At 35.7% G+C, this 23,677-nt stretch overlaps 1 protein-coding gene across 1 annotated transcript; it reads right to left on the bottom strand.

Moving 5' to 3' along the window:
- Positions 1–3,910: 3,910 nt before the first annotated feature.
- Positions 3,911–20,273, bottom strand: LOC147483951 (delta-1-pyrroline-5-carboxylate synthase-like). Its single transcript, XM_086579682.1, is given in 21 exon segments — positions 3,911–4,195; positions 4,844–4,914; positions 5,004–5,070; positions 5,311–5,379; positions 5,460–5,610; positions 8,658–8,733; positions 8,904–8,934; positions 8,936–9,002; positions 9,136–9,232; positions 9,320–9,406; positions 9,574–9,660; positions 10,132–10,221; positions 12,211–12,288; positions 12,895–13,059; positions 13,233–13,383; positions 14,215–14,285; positions 16,400–16,561; positions 16,710–16,812; positions 18,222–18,325; positions 18,431–18,502; positions 19,974–20,273. Coding segments are annotated over 21 exon segments (2,193 nt in total). The 3' UTR covers positions 3,911–4,101.
- Between the last annotated feature and the right edge of the window lie 3,404 nt (positions 20,274–23,677).

The raw sequence follows: 23,677 nt of genomic DNA, 5'->3' as shown, positions 1-23,677 counted from the left end.
TGCTATCCATCACGTATGTTTAAATTTTAATTAGTGAATTTATGTCGAGAATACAAATCAAAATTGAATGGTCTTAAAAAAAATATATTACTAAAATTTTTGTTTTGGTTTTGGAAATTTCTATTCCCCATTCCTCTTCATTAGTGAACTTGTGGTTTTATTAAAAAAAATGATTGAAAAAAAATGTTTAGTCCTAATGTGGAGCAATTGGCAAATGTTTAGTCTAACAGTTTGGGTCAAATTTGGGGCGTGAAACAGGAGCACATTTTGTTTTCTTCCATGAGAATTACCAAAAGTCAAAACAATTGATTTATGGTGGGCCTAGGGACAAAAGACTGACATTAAATTGCATAGTCACTGTGATGAAAAACGGAGTAAAACTCTTGGTCTGTTTTCTCATCCAGATGGCAGTGTTTTATTTGGCCAGAAGCAAACTAGCCATACAGTAAATTGCAGCAAAAATGGACTCCAACCTTATAGCAAAGTAGGCCTCCGCTTAGGGCCCCGTAGCCCAAGGGCCCCCCACAATATAATCCAGTCATTGTCCACTACTTCACTATTGATTTATTAGTGGGGAAATAAAGAAAAAAAAAATAAAACCAAAACCCACTATTGTTTTTCATTTATTTTTCAATCATTGGATAAACGCTTTTTATATTGGCAAATTGGAAACCATAAAATCATCGTTAAAGTAGTGTTAAACACTTAAACTCCTTCAGTTCCTCACCTCTCTAACAAAAAAAATAACACACTTCAATACTAATTAAAGTTCTTCATCAACCCATGACAAATAATCAAGATATATACAACAATTCAATCTTACATATATCATTTTTTGCCTTCTATATGATTTTTCTCTATAATCTCTCTCTCTCTCTCTCTCAATATTTGTTTTATTTGGTGTATAATTATTCTGCATTCTCTCTATATTCGCAATTCTTTTGTTAAATAAATCTATTGAAGTTTCAAATTTGTACAAGACTATTCAAGAAAAAAAAAAGATAAAGTTTGGATCATATGAAATAACGTAAACAAATCAATAACATGTGTGAGAAAAAAAATAAAAAAGATATAACAATTTTTATTTGTTAAAGTAGTGTTAAACACTTAAACTCCTTCCCCTCTTCTCCAACGATAAAATAGCACACCTCCATAACTAATTAAAGTTCTTCATCACCCCATAATAAATAATTAAGTATAACATCAACAATTCAATCTTACCTATATCATTTTTTTAACAAATAATCATATTTTTATTTCATATTATTTGGTGTAAAATTTAATATTTTATTTCATACGAATACCAACTAACAAAAAGTAGCACGCTTCCATAACTTATTAAAGTTCTTCATCACCCTATAACAAATAATCAAGTATATATAACGCCAACAATTCAATCTTACATATATCATATTTTTGCCTTTTATGGTTTTTCCCTATAATCTCTATTTCTTTCTGTATTTGTTTTATTTGGTGTATAATTATTCTACATTCTCTCTCTATTTGCAATTTTTAGTTAAATAAATCAATTGAAGTTCAAGTTTGTGTGAAGACTATTCAAGAAAGACAAAAAGAGAAAGTTGGGATCATATGAAATAACGTAAACAAATCAATAAGATGTTGTGAGAAAAAAAAAATAATAAAAAAATAAAAATAAAAATATATATATATATATATTTGTTATTTTATTTGTTATTTTGTTATATATATAATATATTTTGTTATTTTATTTGTTATTTTGTTATATATATAATATATTTTGTTATTTTATTTGTTATTTTGTTATATATATAATATATATTTTTGTTATTTTTTTGTTATATATATTTTGTTATATTTTTGTTATTTGTTATTTTGTTATTTTGTTATATATTTATATTATATATAAAAATATAATAATATATTATTATTATATATTATTATTTTATTATATATATATATATATATATATATATATAAAATAACAAATTTTATTAGTATATATTAATCATAGAAGATTCCCGAACTTTGCTTAGGGCCCCCGATTATCTTGAGCCGCCCCTGGGTCTTATGTTTCTTCCCGCCATCACTTGCACGTTTGTTTATTGTATATTTTTAGTATCTAGACTCTCAGATTAATGCGCACCACCATTGATGCTTACCACCTTCTCTCACGTTTTCCACCTAGAATCTCGTTCTCTCACATTTGTTTTGTTACTCTATTTTGTATTCTGCCCGATGATGGTGGATGGAATTGATGAGAAGTAATTGTTGGATGGCAGGAGTGCGCTTGGTATAATGCTAGGAGAGAAAAACCAGTAAGAATAAGAATAGAAAAGAGTAGACGCTAGAATAATAGGATTAGAGAGAATTAACTCATACTCTACCTAGAGTTTTATATATATACTTAACTTACCTTGATGTTAAGGTATTCCAGTACATGAGAATAGAAAAGACTAGATACGGTTCAGTTTGGTATACCAAAATATTTATAGAAACGTGGGACTTTACATACATCAACAATATATAGGGGTGCACATCGTCATACTTCAACAGGATTGTGATCACGCTGTTGAGCCGGAAGCTAAAGCCAAGCAAATTTACCGTGGGCATGTCTCAATTTTCTCAGTTTGTAGGATGCACATTAATTATCGAATTGTGTCCTTTGGGTTTGCCAAATTTGAAGAACACTGTTTTCTTAAGACACAATAAGGGAAGATTGCCAGTTCAAAATGAAGCATATCTACCGTCGCGTACTTCTATTTTCGTTTAATTGAGTTATCATTCTAAACGCATACCATTATACCAACAAATCTTTCAAAGTAGTCACCAATCAATCTACAGGCTCCAACTTGTAGAAAGAGCAGATTTTTGTGTATATCAAAAGGAGGCTGAAGCACACTTGATCAAATTTCAACGTTCCAAATCCTCGACTATATCTAAAGTAATCTATCTAACCAACCTATCACATAACCAGCAGTGGATACCCTTGTAAAGTAGAATTCCAACTAGAACTGCTGCATAAAACCAGCAGGATTATCACAATAGGCTAACGTTCTCGCCTCTTGTTCCACACGAAGTGTGCTCTTCCATTTCCCGTACTACCACTAACTCTAAACTTAGTAGAAAACAAGTATGTTAAGCTTACATAAACTTGTCTCCTACAGGTCTATTGCACAAAAGCATTCTTGTTCTCAAAAGATTAACTACTTCAGCATTTCCTTCCAAGGAAATGATGCGCTGTTTATACATTTGTAACTGTAAGAGCTTTTGGTAATGGAAGATGATGTGGTGTCTTCTTCTTTAAACATAACTGGTTGCGGAATTTCATTTTTTCCAGCAAATATGAGACATACAAGAGATAGTAACTAATCCAAGGGGTGTGGGAAGATATGGTCCACGAAGTAATTCAGTCACGGAAGAAGGGGTGGTTTAAGCAGCAGTATACTGCCAAATATGTAGAGAGTAAGAATACATCCAGGATAGCTAGCGCTATCCTGTTTTTTGATAAGTGCAAATAGTGGGCGAGCAAAATCATAAAAACAGCAGAACATTCTAAATGTCATGAAATTGCACGGTTGTCAATATCCTAAATGTGTTGACAATGCAATGTCTATTGCCCACAAATTTGAAATTCCAGGGATCACTTGGCTAATTACCCGAATGGGGACTCTTAGGTTGCATAGACACAGACTCACTTGAAAACTAGTTAATTCGTAGGGCCGTTTGATTTTTGTTTGGAAGAACTTGGCCACGAAATGTGCTTGTTCGTTGCCCATGAAATCAGAGATAGATGCGCATTCTGTGGTAAGTGAAAACGTATCCATGCGTACATACTGGAAAACACAAAGCTTAACAGAACTCGGGAATATCCCAGCTTTACAGCCACTAAAAACTAGCAGATTGCTTACGAATCAGCAAAGAAACTTCATGCAGTGAAACAGGATATAGACATTAGTTAAGGATGATGGGGACCCTTATTGTTTGAAGACCCCCTGTTACAAACAGGCACTCAGGTCTATAAATAGAACTACATGAACAATAATAATTGAAATACAAGGATTGGAACAGACCAGTAACAATAAATTAACAGGAAGGGCACCAGTTTTGACGACCCTTGCTTCATATAACCACTTGAGACTGCAATTCAATGTTCTTATGCGTGTAGATGACCCCTTTATCACTATCCACCACTTGTCCACTTCCTCTCAAAATCCTACAAATGAGGAGCACGTTAGAATTTCAAGGGTAAAAGGAATCCAACAGAGATCACATAAGAACTGTTTTCCTTTTGTGTTGTTGAATCAGTGGTATTTTTCCGAATATTTCATTCTCTGCTGATTGGAATACTGGGACACACTCACTCTCAACATATTTGCATACCATTACAAATAATTCATGAAAGTTCTAACCTTAAAACACGGTTACCATTCTAACTTAAGCTAGCCCAGGTGATTTTAAGAACCAACAAGCAGTAAGCATTGGAAGGTGACACCTACGGCTGGGATTTGAGCCTAACGAGCTTCAGGATTCTCAGGCTCAACTTCTTAATTAAACGAGCTTCGAGATCTGTTGAGGCTTGGCCATATACTTATGTGAACGAGCTTGAGCAGAGCCCGAGTAGCATGCTTAACTTACCTTGTAGGAAAACCGAGCCAGTCAAGCTTCACTATGTTCAGGCTCCATTTTTTTTTTTATTTAAAAAAGAGATCTAAAATGCTAAAAGCTAGCTCATATAGCCACATGAGAGAGTTGTAAGCAAGCCGAGCCCAAGGATCTCAACTCATTTACGAGCCCTAGAGAAACCCCAAGTGATATCAGAGCTGCCATTTTTTTTTGAAGAGACAATAATGCATGTACATACCATCTAGTTGTTAAAAGCCCTTCAACTCCAACAGGCCCTCGTGCATGAATTCTACTCGTACTTATGCCAACCTGTTCATCAATTAAATTGCACAAGCAATTACAAATGGAGAACATGAAAACGAAACAACAGATAAAGCAAGTACTACGACAAACACTACCTCGGCGCCAAGCCCAAAACGAGCTCCATCACAGAATCGTGTACTTGCATTATGAAAGACTGCAGCACTGGCATTATAGATGCATCAAAAATTCAAAACTTCAGTACTTATATCTAGATATAGCTTTTATTTGAAACAAGAGGATGTAAATATGTGCAAAAAGTTTCAAAAGTCAAAAGAAAAGTGCATCAAGTCCGAAAGAGAACAGATAAATGAAACAACGGCATCCAAACATTGCCTCTACAGTGCATTCGTAAATTGTCATATTATTCTTTCACTGCAAACAGATCAGATGTAAGAAGCTTACCTGTCAACCTGATGTAAAAAGGCTTCAGCAGATTCCCGATCTTCTGTAACGATGCAATCCGTATGTGCACTGAAAACAAGTCAAACGATATATCAACTCACTTCTTTCTCTAACAAAGAATAGAAAATAAATTTGGAGGTGTAGCATGCCTTCCATGACGATGTATATGATCAATCGCTGCATTAACATCATCCACAATCTCAATTGTGCAAGCCATGGAATTGTACTCGTGATGAAATGAATGCGCCTCTTTAATATTTAACAAAGTGCTCGCTCTGGGTCCCCCATATAAAGTAACACCTGTGACATGCAAATAATTTAAGAGCACGTTACTTGATCCCTCAATTTCTTTACAGGAAAATCTATATAAATAATAAATCCTCATATTCAAGCAATCATTTGCCATTCGTATATAATATGGTATGTTGTTTACTACCGAAAATTTTATGCAACTCAAAATTTTGAATATCGCATTTCAGAGAACACGGATTAGTACTTCTATTGTAGGCATTATTTATTGATTTTTCCTTTGCTTCTGAAAAAGAATTAAGCAAGACTCATGGTAACTAGTAGAATTTGAAGAGGATACAATAGGCATTGCTCTTAATTTGGAATCAAATAATGAACTATGGGAAAAAACTCAAAAAAGGTAATTCCTACTCTTTACATATAATATGTCATTTTCACATATTATATGTCATTTACAATCATTTTATTAATTTTTTTTTTGAAATGGTTATGGGGTTTAGGCAGATCCTAAACTTCAAAGAGTTACATACCTCCCCAAGACTATGATCATTAGAGGGAGAATCCTGACTACGACTACAATAATAATAGGCTCAAAGCCTTACAATCATGAGAACTCATGAAAGTAACCCACTGAACATACACATGAAAATAAAACATCTAATGTCGGTAAAACAAAAATTTATCCCTTAAGACCGGGTGATCATTCCTTAGGTGTTTTTGTGCTTAAAAAAACAACATTCAAATGTTACAATCATTTTATTAATTAACACTAAAAAAGTCACAACTTACCTTCAAAAATATGAATAGTTCAAAAGCATTGCCAACATAAAAACATTTAATGTCATTTATCCCTTAAGACCGGGTGATCATTCCTTTGTTTTTGTGCGTGCCGGTTATAGAAAAACGCCCCACATTCAATAATAATAGGCATATGTTACAATCATTTTATTAATTAACACTAAAAGAAGTCACAACTTACCTTCAAAAATACTGAATAGTTCAAAAGCATTGCCAACATAAAACATTTAATGTCTGCGCCCAAACAAAAATTTATCCCTTAAGACCGGGTGATCATTCCTTAGGTGTTTTTTGCCGTTATAGAAAAACGCCCCCACATTCACCGCAGGTTATAGAAAAACTTACCTTCAAAAATACATTCAAAAGCATTGCCAACATAAAACATTTAATGTCCGCCAAAAATTTATCCCTTAAGACCGGGTGATCATTCCTTAGGTGTTTTTGTGCGTGCCGTATTCACCGCAAGTTGTTACAATCATTTTATTAATTAACACTAAAAGAAGTCACAACTTACCTTCAAAAATACTGAATAGTTCAAAAGCATTGCCAACATAAAAACATTTAATGTCTGCCGCCAAACAAAAATTTATCCCTTAAGACCGGGTGATCATTCCTTAGGTGTTTTTGTGTGTGCCCGAAGTTATAGAAAAAGGTTCCACATTCACCGCAAGTGTATGTTACAATCATTTTATTAATTAACACTAAAAGAAGTCACAACTTACCTTCAAAAATACTGAATAGTTCAAAAGCATTGCCAATTAAAAAAAAAATGTAAGAACTAAAGGAAATTGGAAACTAATTCACTGGTGCAAACTTTGATGCCCAGATACAACATAGCTAATAATAGGGTTGGTCATCGAGCTACCCGAGTCGAGTTTTGCCATGCTCAAGCTCGGCTTGCACCTATAGAAACTCGACTCGAACTCGACTTCAAGTTTAATATTGGGCTCAAGCTCAACTTGTTTTGCACAACGAGTTTAATATCGGATTCGAGCTCGAGCTCGAGCTCAAGCTCAAACGCAGTTATGTTCATTTGAACTCAAACTAAAAAAAAGTGTATAAAACATTAAAACGGGTATAAATTATAAATTATAGTTGGGTATAAATTATAAATTATGTACTGGGTATGGGCTTATAAAACGAGTAGCTCACGAGCTACTCAAACTCGAGCTCGACTCGAACTAGAACGAGTAGCTCATGAGCTACTCGCGATATAGAACGAGCTTTAAATTAAGCTCAAGCTTGACTCATACTTTTGCGCGGACGAGTTTGAGACGAGCCAAGCTCGAGTTACTCACGAGCAGCTGGGCTCGATGACCAGCCCTAAGCTAAAAGCACCGCAAGACAGATGTGAGAATCAAGTAAGGATTTCAATTTAAAGTATAGGGAACGAATATGGATACACAATCCACATACTACAAACCTATCTATGTACATATTCTACTCTTCACTTACTTTACCCAATTGGGAAAAACAAAAATCCTTCAAAGATGAAAAAAAGACCAAAGAATACAACTTTTCTTTTGGCTTGATTTGAAGAAATGAAGAGGTAAATAGACTCTAGAAAGAAGTTCAGAATGCTACTATTGATATTAGTCTGAGACTTGCTTGCTTAAAAGAAAGAAATTCAGAAAAAAGAGAGATAATAAGTAGTTGGAAATAAGGAATTTTCTTATATTTTCGTACCGCTCCTTTCTCTTATTTTCCCTTCTCTTCTTTGGCTCATGAAGGGGATAGGTGAGAAATACATGGGGAACATCTGAGGTGCATCCTACCATATCTTCCACATATCAATACCAAAGTCAGCATTCTATCCAGGTATCATAAAGTGCATATGGTTGTGCTAATCAAGCAGTAGTTCACACACGAAGCGTACCTTCCTGTGTGACTCAAGGCCCACCTTCCATTTTACGTTAGAGTCTCCTAACATAAGCAATTATAATTCTAAGAGGGTTGGTTGCGCTAGAGTTGAATGCCTTTGGAGGCGCCAACCTAGTTTAAAATGTCAATATTTGAATAATGAAGCAGAATCTTCCCCGTCTCCTTTTGTACATGTACTTTTTACTCTCTTTTTTTTCCTCAAGTCTTGTTTTTCCACAAAACAAGTTCTACGCAAGAAGGAATAATTATTGAATATTCTCCCCCGAAAATGAATAGAATGAAGAATCCTGGCTATAAATCTTGTTCTTAAACAAAGTATAACCAGTCCTGTTTTTCCAACAAATCCAATTTCTATACAAAGTATGGTCAGTTTTATTCCCCCTTTTCCTAATGAATTATGTAAACAAGGAAATCAATACCTTCAGTGTTGAGTCCTACAATGAGCTCATTAAAACCATTAGTTTTCACCAAATCATTGTGCACAAGAAGTGTTTCCTGTAAATAGCAAGGTGAGCCACAATGAGTATATGTAGTATTTCACAAACAGGGAAATAAAGACAATTAATCTCAGGTATAGACAGGAAACTAGATCTGAAAGAACTAAACCCATATAGATACACCCATAAAACATGTTGTCGATCAAAAGGAATGGGTCGAAAAATTACCATTGCATTGCAGGCTGCAGGATAGTCGATCATCCAAAACAACTTGTTTTGCCATATCCATGTTAGCTGACTTATCAACATAGACATGGCAAATTCCATCTGGGCAATCAAGCAACTTAAGTATCATATGGTATATACCTTTACAGACCATCCTTAAGCATTGTGAGCGTATGCATCAAACTAGAGAAAACATGCAGATATTCAAATGAAACCAAACCATTAGTAAGCATACCAGCATGACCAAGAACAGGAATTTTGGTTGATTCTTTGATTTGGGAAACCAGTTTGTTGCTGCCTCTTGGGATCACAAGATCTATCACATCATCATGCTGTACAGAGAGTAGATACTGACTTAAGTTCTATGAGTAATAAAAGGAAATAATCATTTGTCTGGGTTCCCTAATCACACTACCTACCTTAAGTAGATCAGGAATTTCCTCTCTCGAAGTAACCAGTCCAATAAGCTTTTCACCGACATTTTCCGGAATGGCTGCGGTAATAACCTAAAGGAGGGGCAAGAAAACATATATAGCATCATTGCATCAAGTGGAAATAATAATAACAACAACAACAACACAACAACAAAAAAAAAAAAAAAAAAAAAAAAAAAAGGAGAAGAAATAAAACATGAAAATTACAACTAAAAACAACACATCTAAGCAAAATAAACCTTGTGCAAGATTGCATTGGAACGCTTAGCTTCTTTTCCTCCTTTCAAGAGGAGCCCATTCCCGCTCCGAATCGCTAATGATGCTATCTATTAAGTCAGACCAAAATAAGTGAGTATCAGTAAAACAACACCGTCTGACAGGAAACGACTCCATTTCTCAACTAATATGATTCTAATGAGTTCATGATATTGGTATTTGTACCTGTAAGCATCTATTGGAAATTTGGAATGCAAGCAGTATACATAGTTTTCAAAATTACAAAAACGTTTCAAGTTTGGTTCAAATTTGTTGTAACAAAATTTTGATACCTTTTGAAGTGCCTTATAGTTTAGAACGGTAGGGTACATATCATTTTCTAGAAACAAAAACCAACTAAACTGAGTGTAGGAAAGAGGCATAATTAATCTTTCAAAATTAAAGTTTATTTGTTTTCTGCTTTTTAATGCAATAAAACAGAATCTCACAATTTTCAACACAGAAACAATTTTCTTCCAGTTATTATTCCTTATTAATATTTCTCTATAAAAAAACAATGCAACATTAAATTTTCCTTTTACCTGAACAAGTGCATCTGGACGAGATTCAAACACAATCAGTAGAACGCCCAATGGAGATGATGTTTTATCCAAGATAAGCCCATCTGCAAGCTGGATGTAAGAGTAGATATTACAAGAAGTTCTAGAGCAAGTGATAACCAACAGGCATTTTAGCTTTTGGTCCCTGTAATAAATGCCATATTTAGGCTTTGGTACTGATGGTCACGTATGACCAAGATATGAATTTGGAACCTAATTCCAATGCCTATGTCAATTCTAGGGTTCAACAACCTTGTTCCTCGCGAAGAACACGAACTCTCACAAGAATTCAATTGAGAAAACCTTTCTCTAACACTCAAACTTTATTACTCATCAACTCTAACTATGGCCAATGACCTACAACTCAATTTATAGCTAAAGAGACTATGAATTTAGAAGCTAGCCTTCTAATTCAAATTTAGAAACTAATAATCCTAATTTTCGGAATTAAATATAACTCCAAAAATAACATATGCTAAAAACATCAAAACAATATCTAAACATAATTAGAAATAGTCCTAATAATATATGAACCAATATGGAACTAAAACAAGGGTTTGGAACTTAGATGCATCAGGTACACAACTGATAGCAGATTAGCCTTCAATCTTCCTCTTACTTGACCACGTTAACTGTGAGTCAAGTGTTGGTATTTTGTTAAATGCCCATAATACCCTTGTCACACATTTTGATACCAATGACCATGACGCAACAGCTAGTATTAATCAAACTATTGCTTTTACCATTAATCTCCTCATTACCACCACCACCACCCTCCAGCTCATTATAAAAATGTTGTCTATGAGATTTGGAGATTGTTTGAAGAAATGGGTAGTGAAAATCTTCTTCTCGCACCATCTTCTTCCTCTTGTAACAAGCCCATTTTATTTCCTATCGTCAATCTAAACTCTATTTCCGAAGGAAGAAAAAACAAATCTCACGTTGTCTTTTTCCATCTTCTTCTTCTACAGTCACTATTAAATTCCGTGAAGTCCAAATATACCCATTGTTAGACTGGTGAGGCAATTCGGTCCAACAATGAGTGACATTAAGCTAATTTTGAGAACCAAAGAGAGGCTTCTACTTAAATTTGAGATTTGGGAATTGCTTCGGAAAATGGTATTGGGAGTGTTCTTGGTTAAATGTAGATTTGATGATTTACAATTGTGAGGTTACACCATTCTTTTGTTCTTAAGTGCTTCGTTTGATTTCAAGGATAGTGGTGGAGATGGTGATAGAAGTTGGCGGTCGTGGTGGTGAAGGGAATCTTAAGGAGATGGTTTTTTTTCCGATCAGTAAAGTTTACTTTATATAATACTATAATAATGAATAGAAGATTATCCGGTCTAAGCAGCAAGACACCACTTGACTTCACACAAGCACCCTATGTTCCACCAATTACAAAGACCTACCCATCTCACAAACGGATTAGAAAATGATGATGAGACGAAAGATTACAAACAATAAGTACCAGATTAGAGATTGATCCTATTATCAGTCGCTACATTAGGCTTTGGTCCAAGGGCATCCTAGGTATTAGTGAAAATACTCACACATTGACTACAGCCAACTAATAATGGTCAACTGACAGAAAAGGGACAAAGCCAATCAACGACTTATCATGGACCAAAGCCTAAATATGAGAATGGACCAAGACCTAAAACCCCTAACCATCATATTGCAACAGCACCAAAATGTGTGAAACATTATGGAACATGCATATTGCAAGAGCACCAAAGTATCTTGACACAGTTCTTTAAAGTTGATGGTGTGAACGACTTAAACATTTTTTATAATGAGTTTCATGTCAGGATTATACTCTAACAAAGTTTATGTAAAACTCATTATGGATCTGTATCCACAGTCTATACAGGAAACAGACGACGGTGGAAAACTAAATCCTCACATTTCACTTCTGTTACCTCTGTTCTTTTCAAAATTTCATGTCAGGGTGATACTTTAACAAAGTTTATGTAAAACTCATTATGGATCTGTATCCACAGTCTATACAGGAAACAGACGATGGTGGAAAACTAAATCCTCACATTTCACTTCTGTTACCTCTGTTCTTTTCAAAATTTGGCCAATTGGTTCTTCCATGTCTGCGAGTACACGAATTGATTTTGCCAAACCTGAAATCTGCGAAGTAGAATGCACCAAAATCAACAATAGCATCTTAGTTTATTAAAAAAAGGTAAAGCCAAAAACAGAAGGCGTACATAAAGAATAGCAGGAAAACATGTCATATAAGAAGATTAATATGCACAATGAAAATAGTGTGCGAGGCAAAACAACCACAAGAGGCAAACAATGTACATAGTTACAAAAAACAAACTTGTAAAGGATGAAATTTCTCAAACTTTGGAGCATCCAACCCAAAACTAATTGGCAATGATTGGAGTGGTCCGAGGAAATTATGAATTATTTTGCAAGGCTTTAAATATTCCATGTCGGAATATAAATCGCAAAATGCCTTCTCATGTGTGGCATTACTTATGAGCCTCATACATGGAATGACATTATTGTGTGATGTGGAGTAAACGGGCCTTTGGACAAACTGAAATTGGCTGCCCCAATATTAGCTTATGGAGCATCCAGACTCAAAAATAATTGGCAATGAGTAGAGCATCAGCAGGAACTAAAAAACTATTTTACCAAGGTTTAGATATTCCATGTGGCACTATACATCTCAACAAACTCAATTTAGTACTAAGATAGAATTTTAGCAAGTCAGCTATGCCTTGCCTTCCTTGGCTTCAGCTCCAACCGAGATATCAGTGACTTGTCATACCCAGCCAGCTGCGCTGCAGCAACATCAGCTTCATTCTCAGCCCTGATCATGTTTTCATTTGCCTCCAAAGCATCGGCTATGTCCAGCAAAATTTTCTTTCTTTTTTCTGAAGGCAAGCCCTGAAATGCAAATTGTTTAAGTAATTTAGAGTCGAACAGTCATCACAATTGGCTTCAAATGAGCGCACATGAAAAGTTACAAAGAATTCTCAAATTGTAAAACAGGACGTCAATTTTCCAAAGTACGAGAAAGTGCAAGACTTGACGTTGACATTGTAAACAGTAAACTTCACCTGAAGCCGTCTGGAACAGTCCCTTGCTGCAACTGCCATCTCACGTGCCCCAACTTCTTTAAGTGGAGTCCATAAATGTGCATCCTGATGAAAGAGAGTTCCAACCCTCTCTCCTTGAAGCACTTTTATAATGTTGTCAGTTGCAAAGCCACTTCCAAAATAAAAATAAAGAATAAGTTAGTGTTCAGGAGTAAGGCGAACTTATGTATGTAACTGCAACGTAGCTTCCCCACACCTTACACAAAATTAAGTCCTAATTACCTATTCAATCAGGAATAGTTCAAATAAATTCCTATATGCTAACAAGTACTTCCATTTCAATGATGTAAAGGTCCAAGACTCCATCCCCAACAGTAAAAAAGGCTGAGATTCTGTATTTCCAATATATTTACCTAAAGACAAGCGGGGTATACATTTATTGCAGTTCAGACTTCAGAGATTGTCACCATTTATTTCAAATGGCCTTCTCCATGTAAGGAAGAAAAGAGTTAAGAGGTTTGAGGACCAGATTGTTAATTGAATACCTATCTTGGTAGTTGACCTCATTCCTTGCATTTCTTCCAAAAGGGTGATTATAAGTCTTGATTATAAGTGATTGTAAGTCTATTTCTTCCAAAAGGAATTGTAAGTCCATTTCCATAGATCTGAGTGAATTCCATGGCTAGGGCCTAGGGGTAAGGGACATGATGAAAGAGTGAGAGACCTAACGGGTGTCAAACTAATAGGGACGTCTTAGTGTCATGCAGATGTGAATCTCACTTCAATTTTATGTACTTTCATTAAATATCCACATTACCTCTTTCTTCTCCAAAAAAAAAAAAAAAAAAAAAAAACCCTTATTTGGCAGTCTAACAAAGGAATAAATGAAAGTACTTCTGTTTCATTTATTGAATGTGGCCAACTGCAAGAGAAGTATCATTCCCAGCTTTTAAAATCTCATTGCACTTTTTATCGAAAAAAACAGTTCAAGGTAAAAACATACCTAGTAATAATCACAGGAATTCCAGCATGAGCTGCATATATACCCCAAATGTTATCTCTCCAGATGTGTTTCTTTTAAGTTGTATGGATTAACTTTGAATTTGGTTCACTCATAAACCCTCTACATCACTCAGCAGAATTAGAAGGTCTTTCCTCCCCAATAGATTTGTCCCCCAAAATATACCAAATCCTGAAAATGTTATCTCTTAGACAGAAACTTGAATGTGTACAAAACTTGACAACCCCAACCCCAACCCCATTTCCAAAAAAAATTTGACAGAAAAGTATCCCAAGTTATCATTGAAATACATCAATTGAATATACCGATTAAAAAAAAAAACCCTAAACGTGTATGTTGGTTCCATTTAAATAAATAGCAACATTTTATTAGCAGCGATTTTAAACAATGTCATGTTGTATTTTACCAATAATTGAAACACTAGTACCGACCTATTCCTTCTCTAGGTCCTCGATTTCTAAAACGTAAAATAATCTAAAAGTCACCAGTTTTTTGTAATCAAATAAACGTCATTACCCTCTTTGTAATCGATTTTCTTTTGTTCCCTGTTTGTCTAACGTCTGGAGAATCAGTTGATCCTATTCTTTTTCTTGGAAATCTAGATCTTTAAGCTTTCATTATCTTCCTTTTTCTCTTTGGAGTCTAGGTCATGCTAGTTATGGTTAATAATCGCCTACCATCATGTCCAAACTTAAGTTTTTCTCCAATCAGCAAATCCTTTCTCTGTTCTTAAAGGTTATGGATAAGGTTCAAAATGCCGAAGGAGAATGCACACGCTAAGTGCTAGTTGGGAGCCTCACGCTAGGGAACACTTAGGTGTCCTAGGCTCATTTGCGCCTTAGTAATCCGCTAAAGAAGCTTAGGCAATCTTCTTGGGCCATGCTTACCTATGTGCAGTCGAAAGGCCTAATGATAAACCTGATTTCAAATCGCCTAACAATCAATTTTCTGTTCACTTATTTTCATCTAAAACCCTCTCTTACCCATTTCCCTACCCTTTTATGCCCTAGAAACCATATTTGAACAAAATTCAAGAGGTTGAATTTCTTTTGTGACTACGACAAAATTGTCTGTCTCAAATCTAAGGTACTAATAACCGAAATTTCCCCACCGTCCATACTGGCACTCGGCTAAAGTTTGTGCCACCTCCAAGCTCAGCCATCTTGATTGGTGGAAACCCCAGAGGTGTAGTAACCGAAGATGATCAGCCTCCATATTAATCTATCCGCATCCCACTTGGTGCATTCAATCCTCTGGACTTCATGATAGAAGTTATATAGCTCCAGTTCATAAATGTTGATGTTATAATGTCTCAGTTTTCATAAGCAATATATAGTTGTACGACAAGTTTTGACACATCCCTTTTGAGGCCTTCATGTGCAGATGGGAGTCCATTATGAGATGAGGGCAATATTGTTCTATGTTTATTTCTTTTCAGTTTCATAGTAGCTTGTACTATAGGATATCTCATACTATTTCTTTTTGTTTACATATATATAAATACTATACTTTACCGATAAAAAAAATAGCAATATATAGTTGTACTCATGTAGTTATGTTTTTGTAAACAGATAGATGATAAATACTTGATAAAAATCCACAATTACTTGTACAGTTGTGTTTGTTTATTACTTTTTCGCATTATTAAAATACACAAAAAAACACTTTTACGCATGATTAAAATTGTAAAGAAGAGAAAATCAGTAATAGTAGCTGCGTGAATGTGCTATGCGATCACCTAGGCTCAACCCTGGCATGTAGGAATCACCTGTGTGTGACTACATGGATAAAAATATTATGTAGCTGAGAGGGCTTTGGTTCCTTGGGGCTTCACTTTTGGAGGCAAGTAGAGGTTATTCATTTAAGCACCTTACTTGTAGTTGTGTTATGTTCTACTGAGGAAGGGACTTTGCTTCTTAGAAGTAAAAATAACTGGAAAAATAGTGTACCATTTATTTTTATTTTTATTTTTTCACATGACCCCAGCAGTCAATCACTATTGGAATTTGGCATCCCTTCCATTTCATTTAAGATTAGACTTACCCCCAACCCACACATAAGATGATGGAATCTTCAAGTCAATGAAAGCTGACCATCACTTGGGGTAGGGCATGCCATAAAAACCATGAATGATTGAAATCCAATGTCAGAAGTGACATCAACATACCTCATATGGAGCTCTCCTGGTACTGATTAAGTCATTTTCGTTGAAAATGGGAACCACCCTCAAAGATAACAATGAATTCACTGTTTCACTAAGCTGCAATCGGAAATCTGGATCTCGAAAATCATTGTCAGTTACAAGTAGCTGAGATGATGTCACATCGAGCTGCACAACATGGTAGTCCATACATGGAAAAGAAAATCACAGAGTTGCATGGAGAAATCATAACTGTTTAGAACATAGCAAGCGCTTCTAACAAAAAATTACTTCTCAAGTTCTCAGAATGGGACATGGGAGAGTATATAAATTTCACCTGACTGAAAAGGACATCATACAAAGCCATGAGTCCACTCTGCCCAACAGCTGCACATGCCTTTCCATCAAGTTCAACTTGTGGTTTTTGAAGATCTGCAAAGCTGCAAAACTCTAACAAAATCAAGTTCCCAAAAGAGAGCAGTATCTCTTAACTACACTGTCATTTTTCTCCAAAAACAATCTGATGCAAGTAACTTACATACAACTATAACTTCATTCCACTATCTTGAGGCACATTGATCAAACAAACAAACACTCTGCTATAACTTACCTCTCCAAGGGCTGAGAAACATTTCGGTGAGCAAAAACTCAAAGATGACAGGAAAACAAGTAGGGTCCACCAAAATTATACATAATCCAAATGAATCAAACCAGGAAAAAATTTCTTAGTGAAATCTTCTATACATAAACTGTATTGTTGAGCTGCATATCTTTATACGATAAATGTTAATATAAAGAACCATTTGACCTATTCATCAGGGGGGGGAGGGGGGCTTTCACCTTGTTATTTGCTTGTGATTATTCGATAACAAGTGTAATCCCCATCACCTTTTTTGGAGTGGTAAGTACGTGATGAGTGTTCCTAAGTTAATGGTGCTAACCTAGTTGGGATGTCCCGGGTGAATATACATTCCATCTGTATCACTTCTCTTAATAGTACATAATTAATAGACAAGGGTTTGGTTTTAAAATGAAACCATCATGCAGACATGCAGTTACATATGAAATATGGTTAGCATATAAGGAGCAGGGGGGTTCAGGAAACACACCATGTGAACCGTCTACAAACAATTTTTTAATGCAAAGATGACCACGTGCTAAGGGAGGTATATAATCCCAGAGAGTTTATATCATCTCCATTTCAGGAAATTGACAAAGACAAAGTTGATAACCATGATGGTGAACCATCCATAAGGGCGAAGATTTTCAAAAGAGCTCTCCACCCCAGATCAGCAGAGGATTAAGGAAGGATACTGACTGTTACAGTTAACACAGAGCTATGAAATATTAAAGCAACAGTAAAACATCATCACTCATCAGCTACCTCCCATTACAAATATGTAGTGAAAGACCAATAATAAGCCACTTTCTCTTTGAAATGAGTCATGGTATAACGTGATTACTGGAGGGAGGGAGGGAGAGGCATTTCAAATTCAGACTTCTGAACAAGTGCTGGAACTATCTTGTATACTTACCTGAATCCTCCAAGTCCCCTCTAAATTTCACAAGAGGTTCTACTTTAAATACAATATGCTTATCCGAGTCATGTTGGACCTAGCCAATTCGAATATACGATTGTTTTCAATATCCAATGATAAGGACCACGATAACTGGTAAACCAATCCAACATAGATTACCAGGAATGCACATACCGATTAAATTTGGTTGACTTGAGAAAATTAGAAACGTGTGAAAATTATCCAAATATGGACAACAGAATGTTAAATATTCAATGATATGCAGAAAATAAACACAATAGAAGAAAGTTCAACAAAAAAAGAAAGCAGACCTGCTATTAACTAATTTCCTGAATCTAAGCCTCTGGCGGCCAGCACCAACAGCACCTGAAGTCACTAAAATAACCTCAAACCCTCGAGAGTTTAAATCTTTAAGCTGCATGTCATTTGAGTAAAACAAGAGGAAATAAATTATAAGCTAGTTATCATTCTTCCATTAATTCAAGAAAAGAACACAGTAAGTACTAATCTCAAAGAGAACCTGTTCACAAAGTGCTCCAAGCCTGCCCAATGCTAATCGTCCATCGGATCGGGTGACAACAGCTGTTCCAACCTTTAAGAAACAAAATCAGAAGCCAAGAACTACTGAGAGATCGATCTCTTCATATAACTTACCTAAACTTAGCCACAGTGAAATATATATATAAACAGATAACGTAAAATGCATCTATATAAGAACAGTAAAGAGATCTTGACTTGAGTTCTCACTGGTAACAATCTACTACTCTACACAATGTTGAATTATTACAATAATAAAGACAACTGTTCAATCTCAAATTACAATCAAATATACAAAGCTTCATAGTTCAATAATTATAGTTTCCTAAAAATAAAATCAACGACAAAAATGAACCTGGCATCTTTAACGAATGTTCGAGTAGTATCCATGGTGAGGTGCTTGTTCGTTCGTTCGTTCGTCCGTCCGTCCTATATGACTCAGTTAATAAGAGTTATGAGAGAGAGAGCGAGCGAACTCGGAAATATAGAGCGGTGGAAGGAGAGAGAGTTTCAAGAGTTTGAGATTTTGAGGATAGGTGTCAAATGTAACATCTGGGAACCTGTCAACTGAAAAAATATATAACGAGTATATATACTGACGAGTATATATAACGAGTATAAATAAACTAAACACACATTTTCGAATAAAGAGTATTGGCGGCTCACAAATGTCAATTCACTGCTCCTGTTGGAAGCTTACCTTAAGTTAGACCTTAGCTTGTAAAACGTTCAACAAGGGATAAAATGTACTAGATGTTGGCATTGTGTGACGTATGGGATAGTTACTTATCTTAAAATGTTTCAACAAAAGAAAACAAAGTGTTGAAACTTGGTCGCCACGTACAAGTAGGTAATGGACGGACAAAAATCGAGGTGGTAGTGTGGTCCTTAGGAGGAGTAGGGTTGTCCTTGTTTTGTTGAGACTTGGTGACCACGTGTAATAGGAGCCGTAATGAATGGTGATGATGTAGATGTACGTGCGCAACAAATGTAACAGAGAATCTAAAAACCACAGCAGACAGCAGTGACCAGTCTCAATTCTGAAAATGGGCACTGCCCGGAATTAGGAGTTGGCTGGCTGCTGCACCATTGGAAGGAAGAACCAAGAATCCATGATGATATCTAACGTACGTGATGCCACATACATAAATACTGTCCCATTTGGGTTTTTGCTCATTTGGATTTTGGATTGATCATTGATCCTTCTTGAAATGGATACGACATGAGCCAAACCAAAGACCATTTGTAAGTGGCTTAGTGCTCAGGTTCAGTACAGAACAAGTTGGCCGTGGTGCACGGCAGCTTATTTTGACTCCTAAAGCGACTATTGGAATATATAGACGGTAGTTAGTAGCCCTCTCAAGCCTCAACCAAGAAATGGCCTGGGACCTGGAGCCAAAGCCCATGGGTTGAAGCCACCCGTTGTGAAAATCGCCCTAAACATCCCATTCACTTTGCGACTAACTACTGGCACAAATGACATTAATATGCTGTTTCAGAGCATTGGAAAAGTCACACCACCATACGGGCATACGGCCCATACCTCTATATCTTCCAAGAACATATACCAATGTTAAGGCAGATCTTCTAACTTTGCATTTTGCAAAGTAAAGTTTGCAGCAGCATGCAAAAATTGCCACTGGCCTTTCATTTATCCTGATCGACAATTTTGCTAGTAGACGTTGTGAATGCAGATCGAATACAATTACAAGCCATGCATTACAAACTACAAACCGTGATCTTTCATGTGACTTGCTTTCTGTGGTACTTTCCTCTTTTTGCAATTTTTCTGTATCCACTCCAACTAATTTGTTGAAAACTATCATGACTTTTTTGGCAAGAAGTTAGTTTAGTAGTAAAACTAAACGTCTAAACCCTTGGGAAACTCTTACCTCGATATATTCGTTTTAGTTATCCTTGACCTGTAGTCATGTAAGAAGGTAACAGAATAACTGATTCGTACAAAAGCAACGTAAATTTTATGTATACTCGTGACCTCAAACTTTCAAAAGAAATAATATGCCTGTTGAGCCACACATTTTGGTGTAATTTTTTTGTTTCATAGAGATCGAATGCAATTTCCGATTGTCCGTCTGCGCAAGACAATGGATTTTCAACTCCCCTATTCTGTTAGAAACTTGACCACCACAGATTCGACAGTCCACTGTTCGACACCTGATTCCTACCTTTTCAAACTCCCCGCCTTTAAAAATGCTAATTTTCACCGAATATGTCAGAAGGTTAAGATATCACATGTAGATCACATGAATACGAAGTACTTTAGGTTCTCATAGGACAGCAAACTGCCAAGTGTATCTGGATTCTGGAGAAAGAATAGAACCATGTGATTATAATCATGTTTGGCTCCTGTTCAGAATACTGTTTATAGCACAATAGCATATCACCAAAATGACGGAACTTGAAACACGTAGCTGACAATTTGCAAGAAGTTTTTTGTTAACTTATAATGCAAAAGTTTAGTTAGAGAGTAACATGGAACCTAATCATATGTCTAATGCAACATTAAATTGACAATATAATTGCATGGTTTTGTGATTGGTTATTAATGTATAAGTCAGGAGCATCAGAACATAAGATTGAAAAACAGTTACAACAGAATCCGGCCAGCTCAGCATTCCTGTAACAGAATGAGAACAGAATTAGTTAGATGAGTGAATGTAATAGGAACACTATATAAGGTGTATTGATTGTAATGAAAAAGCATATGAATGAAAACAAGATCATTATCAACTTCATCATGGTATCAGAGCCATGTGCCATACGGCCATGAAAGCTTCATGAAGGAAGCTCGAGATCGAGTCTCAAACATCAATTTCACTCATCTCACTCAACTCATTCACGATTTCAAGTTCATCAAAAGATAAGTTTACTTTGTTCATATTCAGTTTACTTTGTGATTAGTGATTCTTGAAATCAATTCGTAAGAGAACTTTGGTTGTTTACGAGTGGAATTTGTATTAGTTGTTCATCAGTGAATCTTGATTTGTTCATTAGTGAATATAAAATCTTGATTTGTTCATCAGTGATTAGTGATTCTTGAGTTGTTCATCAGTGAATCTTGATTTGTTCATCAATATGACTTCGGGGCTTGAACAAGTTTTAACTCCATCTTCAACACCATCTTCAACTCCAACGCCAAATCTGCTTTCAAATCCAAAATATTGCAAATTTCGGTCCATGTCAAACTCAAAGAAAGACAATTACATGGTTTGGAAACAGCTTATTCTTACCGCTTCTTTATAGTCACAATCTAATGAGATTTGTTGATGGAAGTAATCCTTGTCCATCTAAATATCCGGGAAACTCCTTCAAGATCAATCCAAAGATATATTGAGTGGATGAAAACCGATCAAATGCTACTAATTTGGATCAATGCTACAATCTCGAAAGGTGGTTACAGATATATTGTTGGTCTTTTCGACAAAGAAAGGATTTATGGTGTACTCTAGAACAAAGGTTTTCTCGCTATCACTATTAAGCATGTTCATCAGGTTGAAAGACAAGTTACAAGCACTAAAGAAAGGAAATAAGTCTATGTCCTGAATATTTGCAAGAAGCCAAACAAATTTCCGATGGTTTAGCTATTGGTGGAACTCTAGTATCCGGATAAAGATATGGTGTATTACATATTGAGGGGTCTTTCAAGTGAATATAAGGCCTTCACCACATCTATCGAGTGAGCGTGTCTAATCATATCACAAATTGATGAGTTACATAGTCTACTTTTGACCTAAGAAATAACAAAGGAAGAAATGGATAAAGCCATGGCAAATGAACCTACTACTCATGCATTCTCATCAGTCAAATCACAAAGCTCAAGCTGGAAGAATCCAAATGTTTATCCTGGACAGAGTAGTGGAACTACACATTCAAATGAAAATACTCAGTTTAATGGTTCCAACAGAGGCAGAGGTCCTACAAGAGGACGAGGCAGAGGTAGAGCATCATTCAGGGGAGGTTTTAATCAACAACAAGGATTCAATTTGAATCAACAGGATTTTAATTCTTCCACAAGACCTGTGTGTCAAATCTGTGGGAAGTTTGGTCATATTGCCATCGATTGCTATAATAGGATGAATTACACCTACATTGGCAAGATTCCACCTTCTAAACTCTCTGCAATGGTTGCTGGTACCTCCAATGATTCACATTATGCTGCATTTTCTTCTACAAGGGATTCTAATGCTAAAGATACTCATTGGATAGTCGACTCGAGAGCTCTAATCACATCATTTAAACTACAAACATGACAAACTATTCTCCATATCATGGTGCCGATAGAGTGCAAGTTGGCAATGGGGAAGGTTTGCCTATTCTAAACACCGGTTCTTCTTCATTTAATACACATGATTCAAACTTTACTCTTAAAGATATACTTCATGTCCCGGATATTTCAACCAACTTATTATCGGGTTAATAAATTTGCTATTGATAATAATTGCTCCATTGAATTTACTCCATGTAAATTTCTTGTGAAGGATCTCAATTGGGAAGATCCTTTTCCAAGGACCAACTAAAGGTGGTCTTTACCCTATCGGGCCTTACATCATGTTCAAAGACCAATATCCAACCCATCGCTTTCTAAGTGCTAAAGCCGATGCTTTACTTTGGCATGAGAGACTTGGTCATCCCCGCTTCAACGGACTCTCTCTAAAGTACTTTCTATTAACAAGCTAACCTTGCAAGGTTCTCGCCAATCTCCACAGCTTTTGTCAAGCATGTCACCGGGGAAAAAGTCACAAGTTACCTTTTATTTCGGCCCTTATCTAGATCAAATGTACCTTTACAGCTACTTCATTTAGACCTATGGGGTCCAAATCCTTTTGCATCATCATTTGGTTGTAAATACTATGTCGTAAGATTGTGGATGATTGGTCTAGGTAATCGTTGGATTTATCCCTTGGTCAATAAATCAGATTTTGCAAAAGTGTTTGTTGATTTTAAATTGTTTGTTGAGAAGCAATTGTCTCATTTTATTAGAGTCATTAGAACGATGGTGGTGGGGAGTTTACTAGCAATATTTTTGAAAATTTTCTAAAACAAAATGGTATTGGCCATTATTTTTCATGTGCATATACTCCCGAACAAAACGGAGTTGTAGAAAGGAAACACGCATTACACATTATTGTTGAAGTAGGTAGAACTCTACTTGCCCATTCTCAAGTCCCTTTTCAATTACGGGTTGAAGCCTTTAACACGCCAGCCTATG

This window comes from Coptis chinensis, chromosome 8, assembly GCF_015680905.1.
Source record: "Coptis chinensis isolate HL-2020 chromosome 8, ASM1568090v1, whole genome shotgun sequence".
Classification (NCBI taxonomy): Eukaryota; Viridiplantae; Streptophyta; class Magnoliopsida; order Ranunculales; family Ranunculaceae; genus Coptis; species Coptis chinensis.
This window is presented reverse-complemented; position numbering and strand designations above follow the sequence as displayed.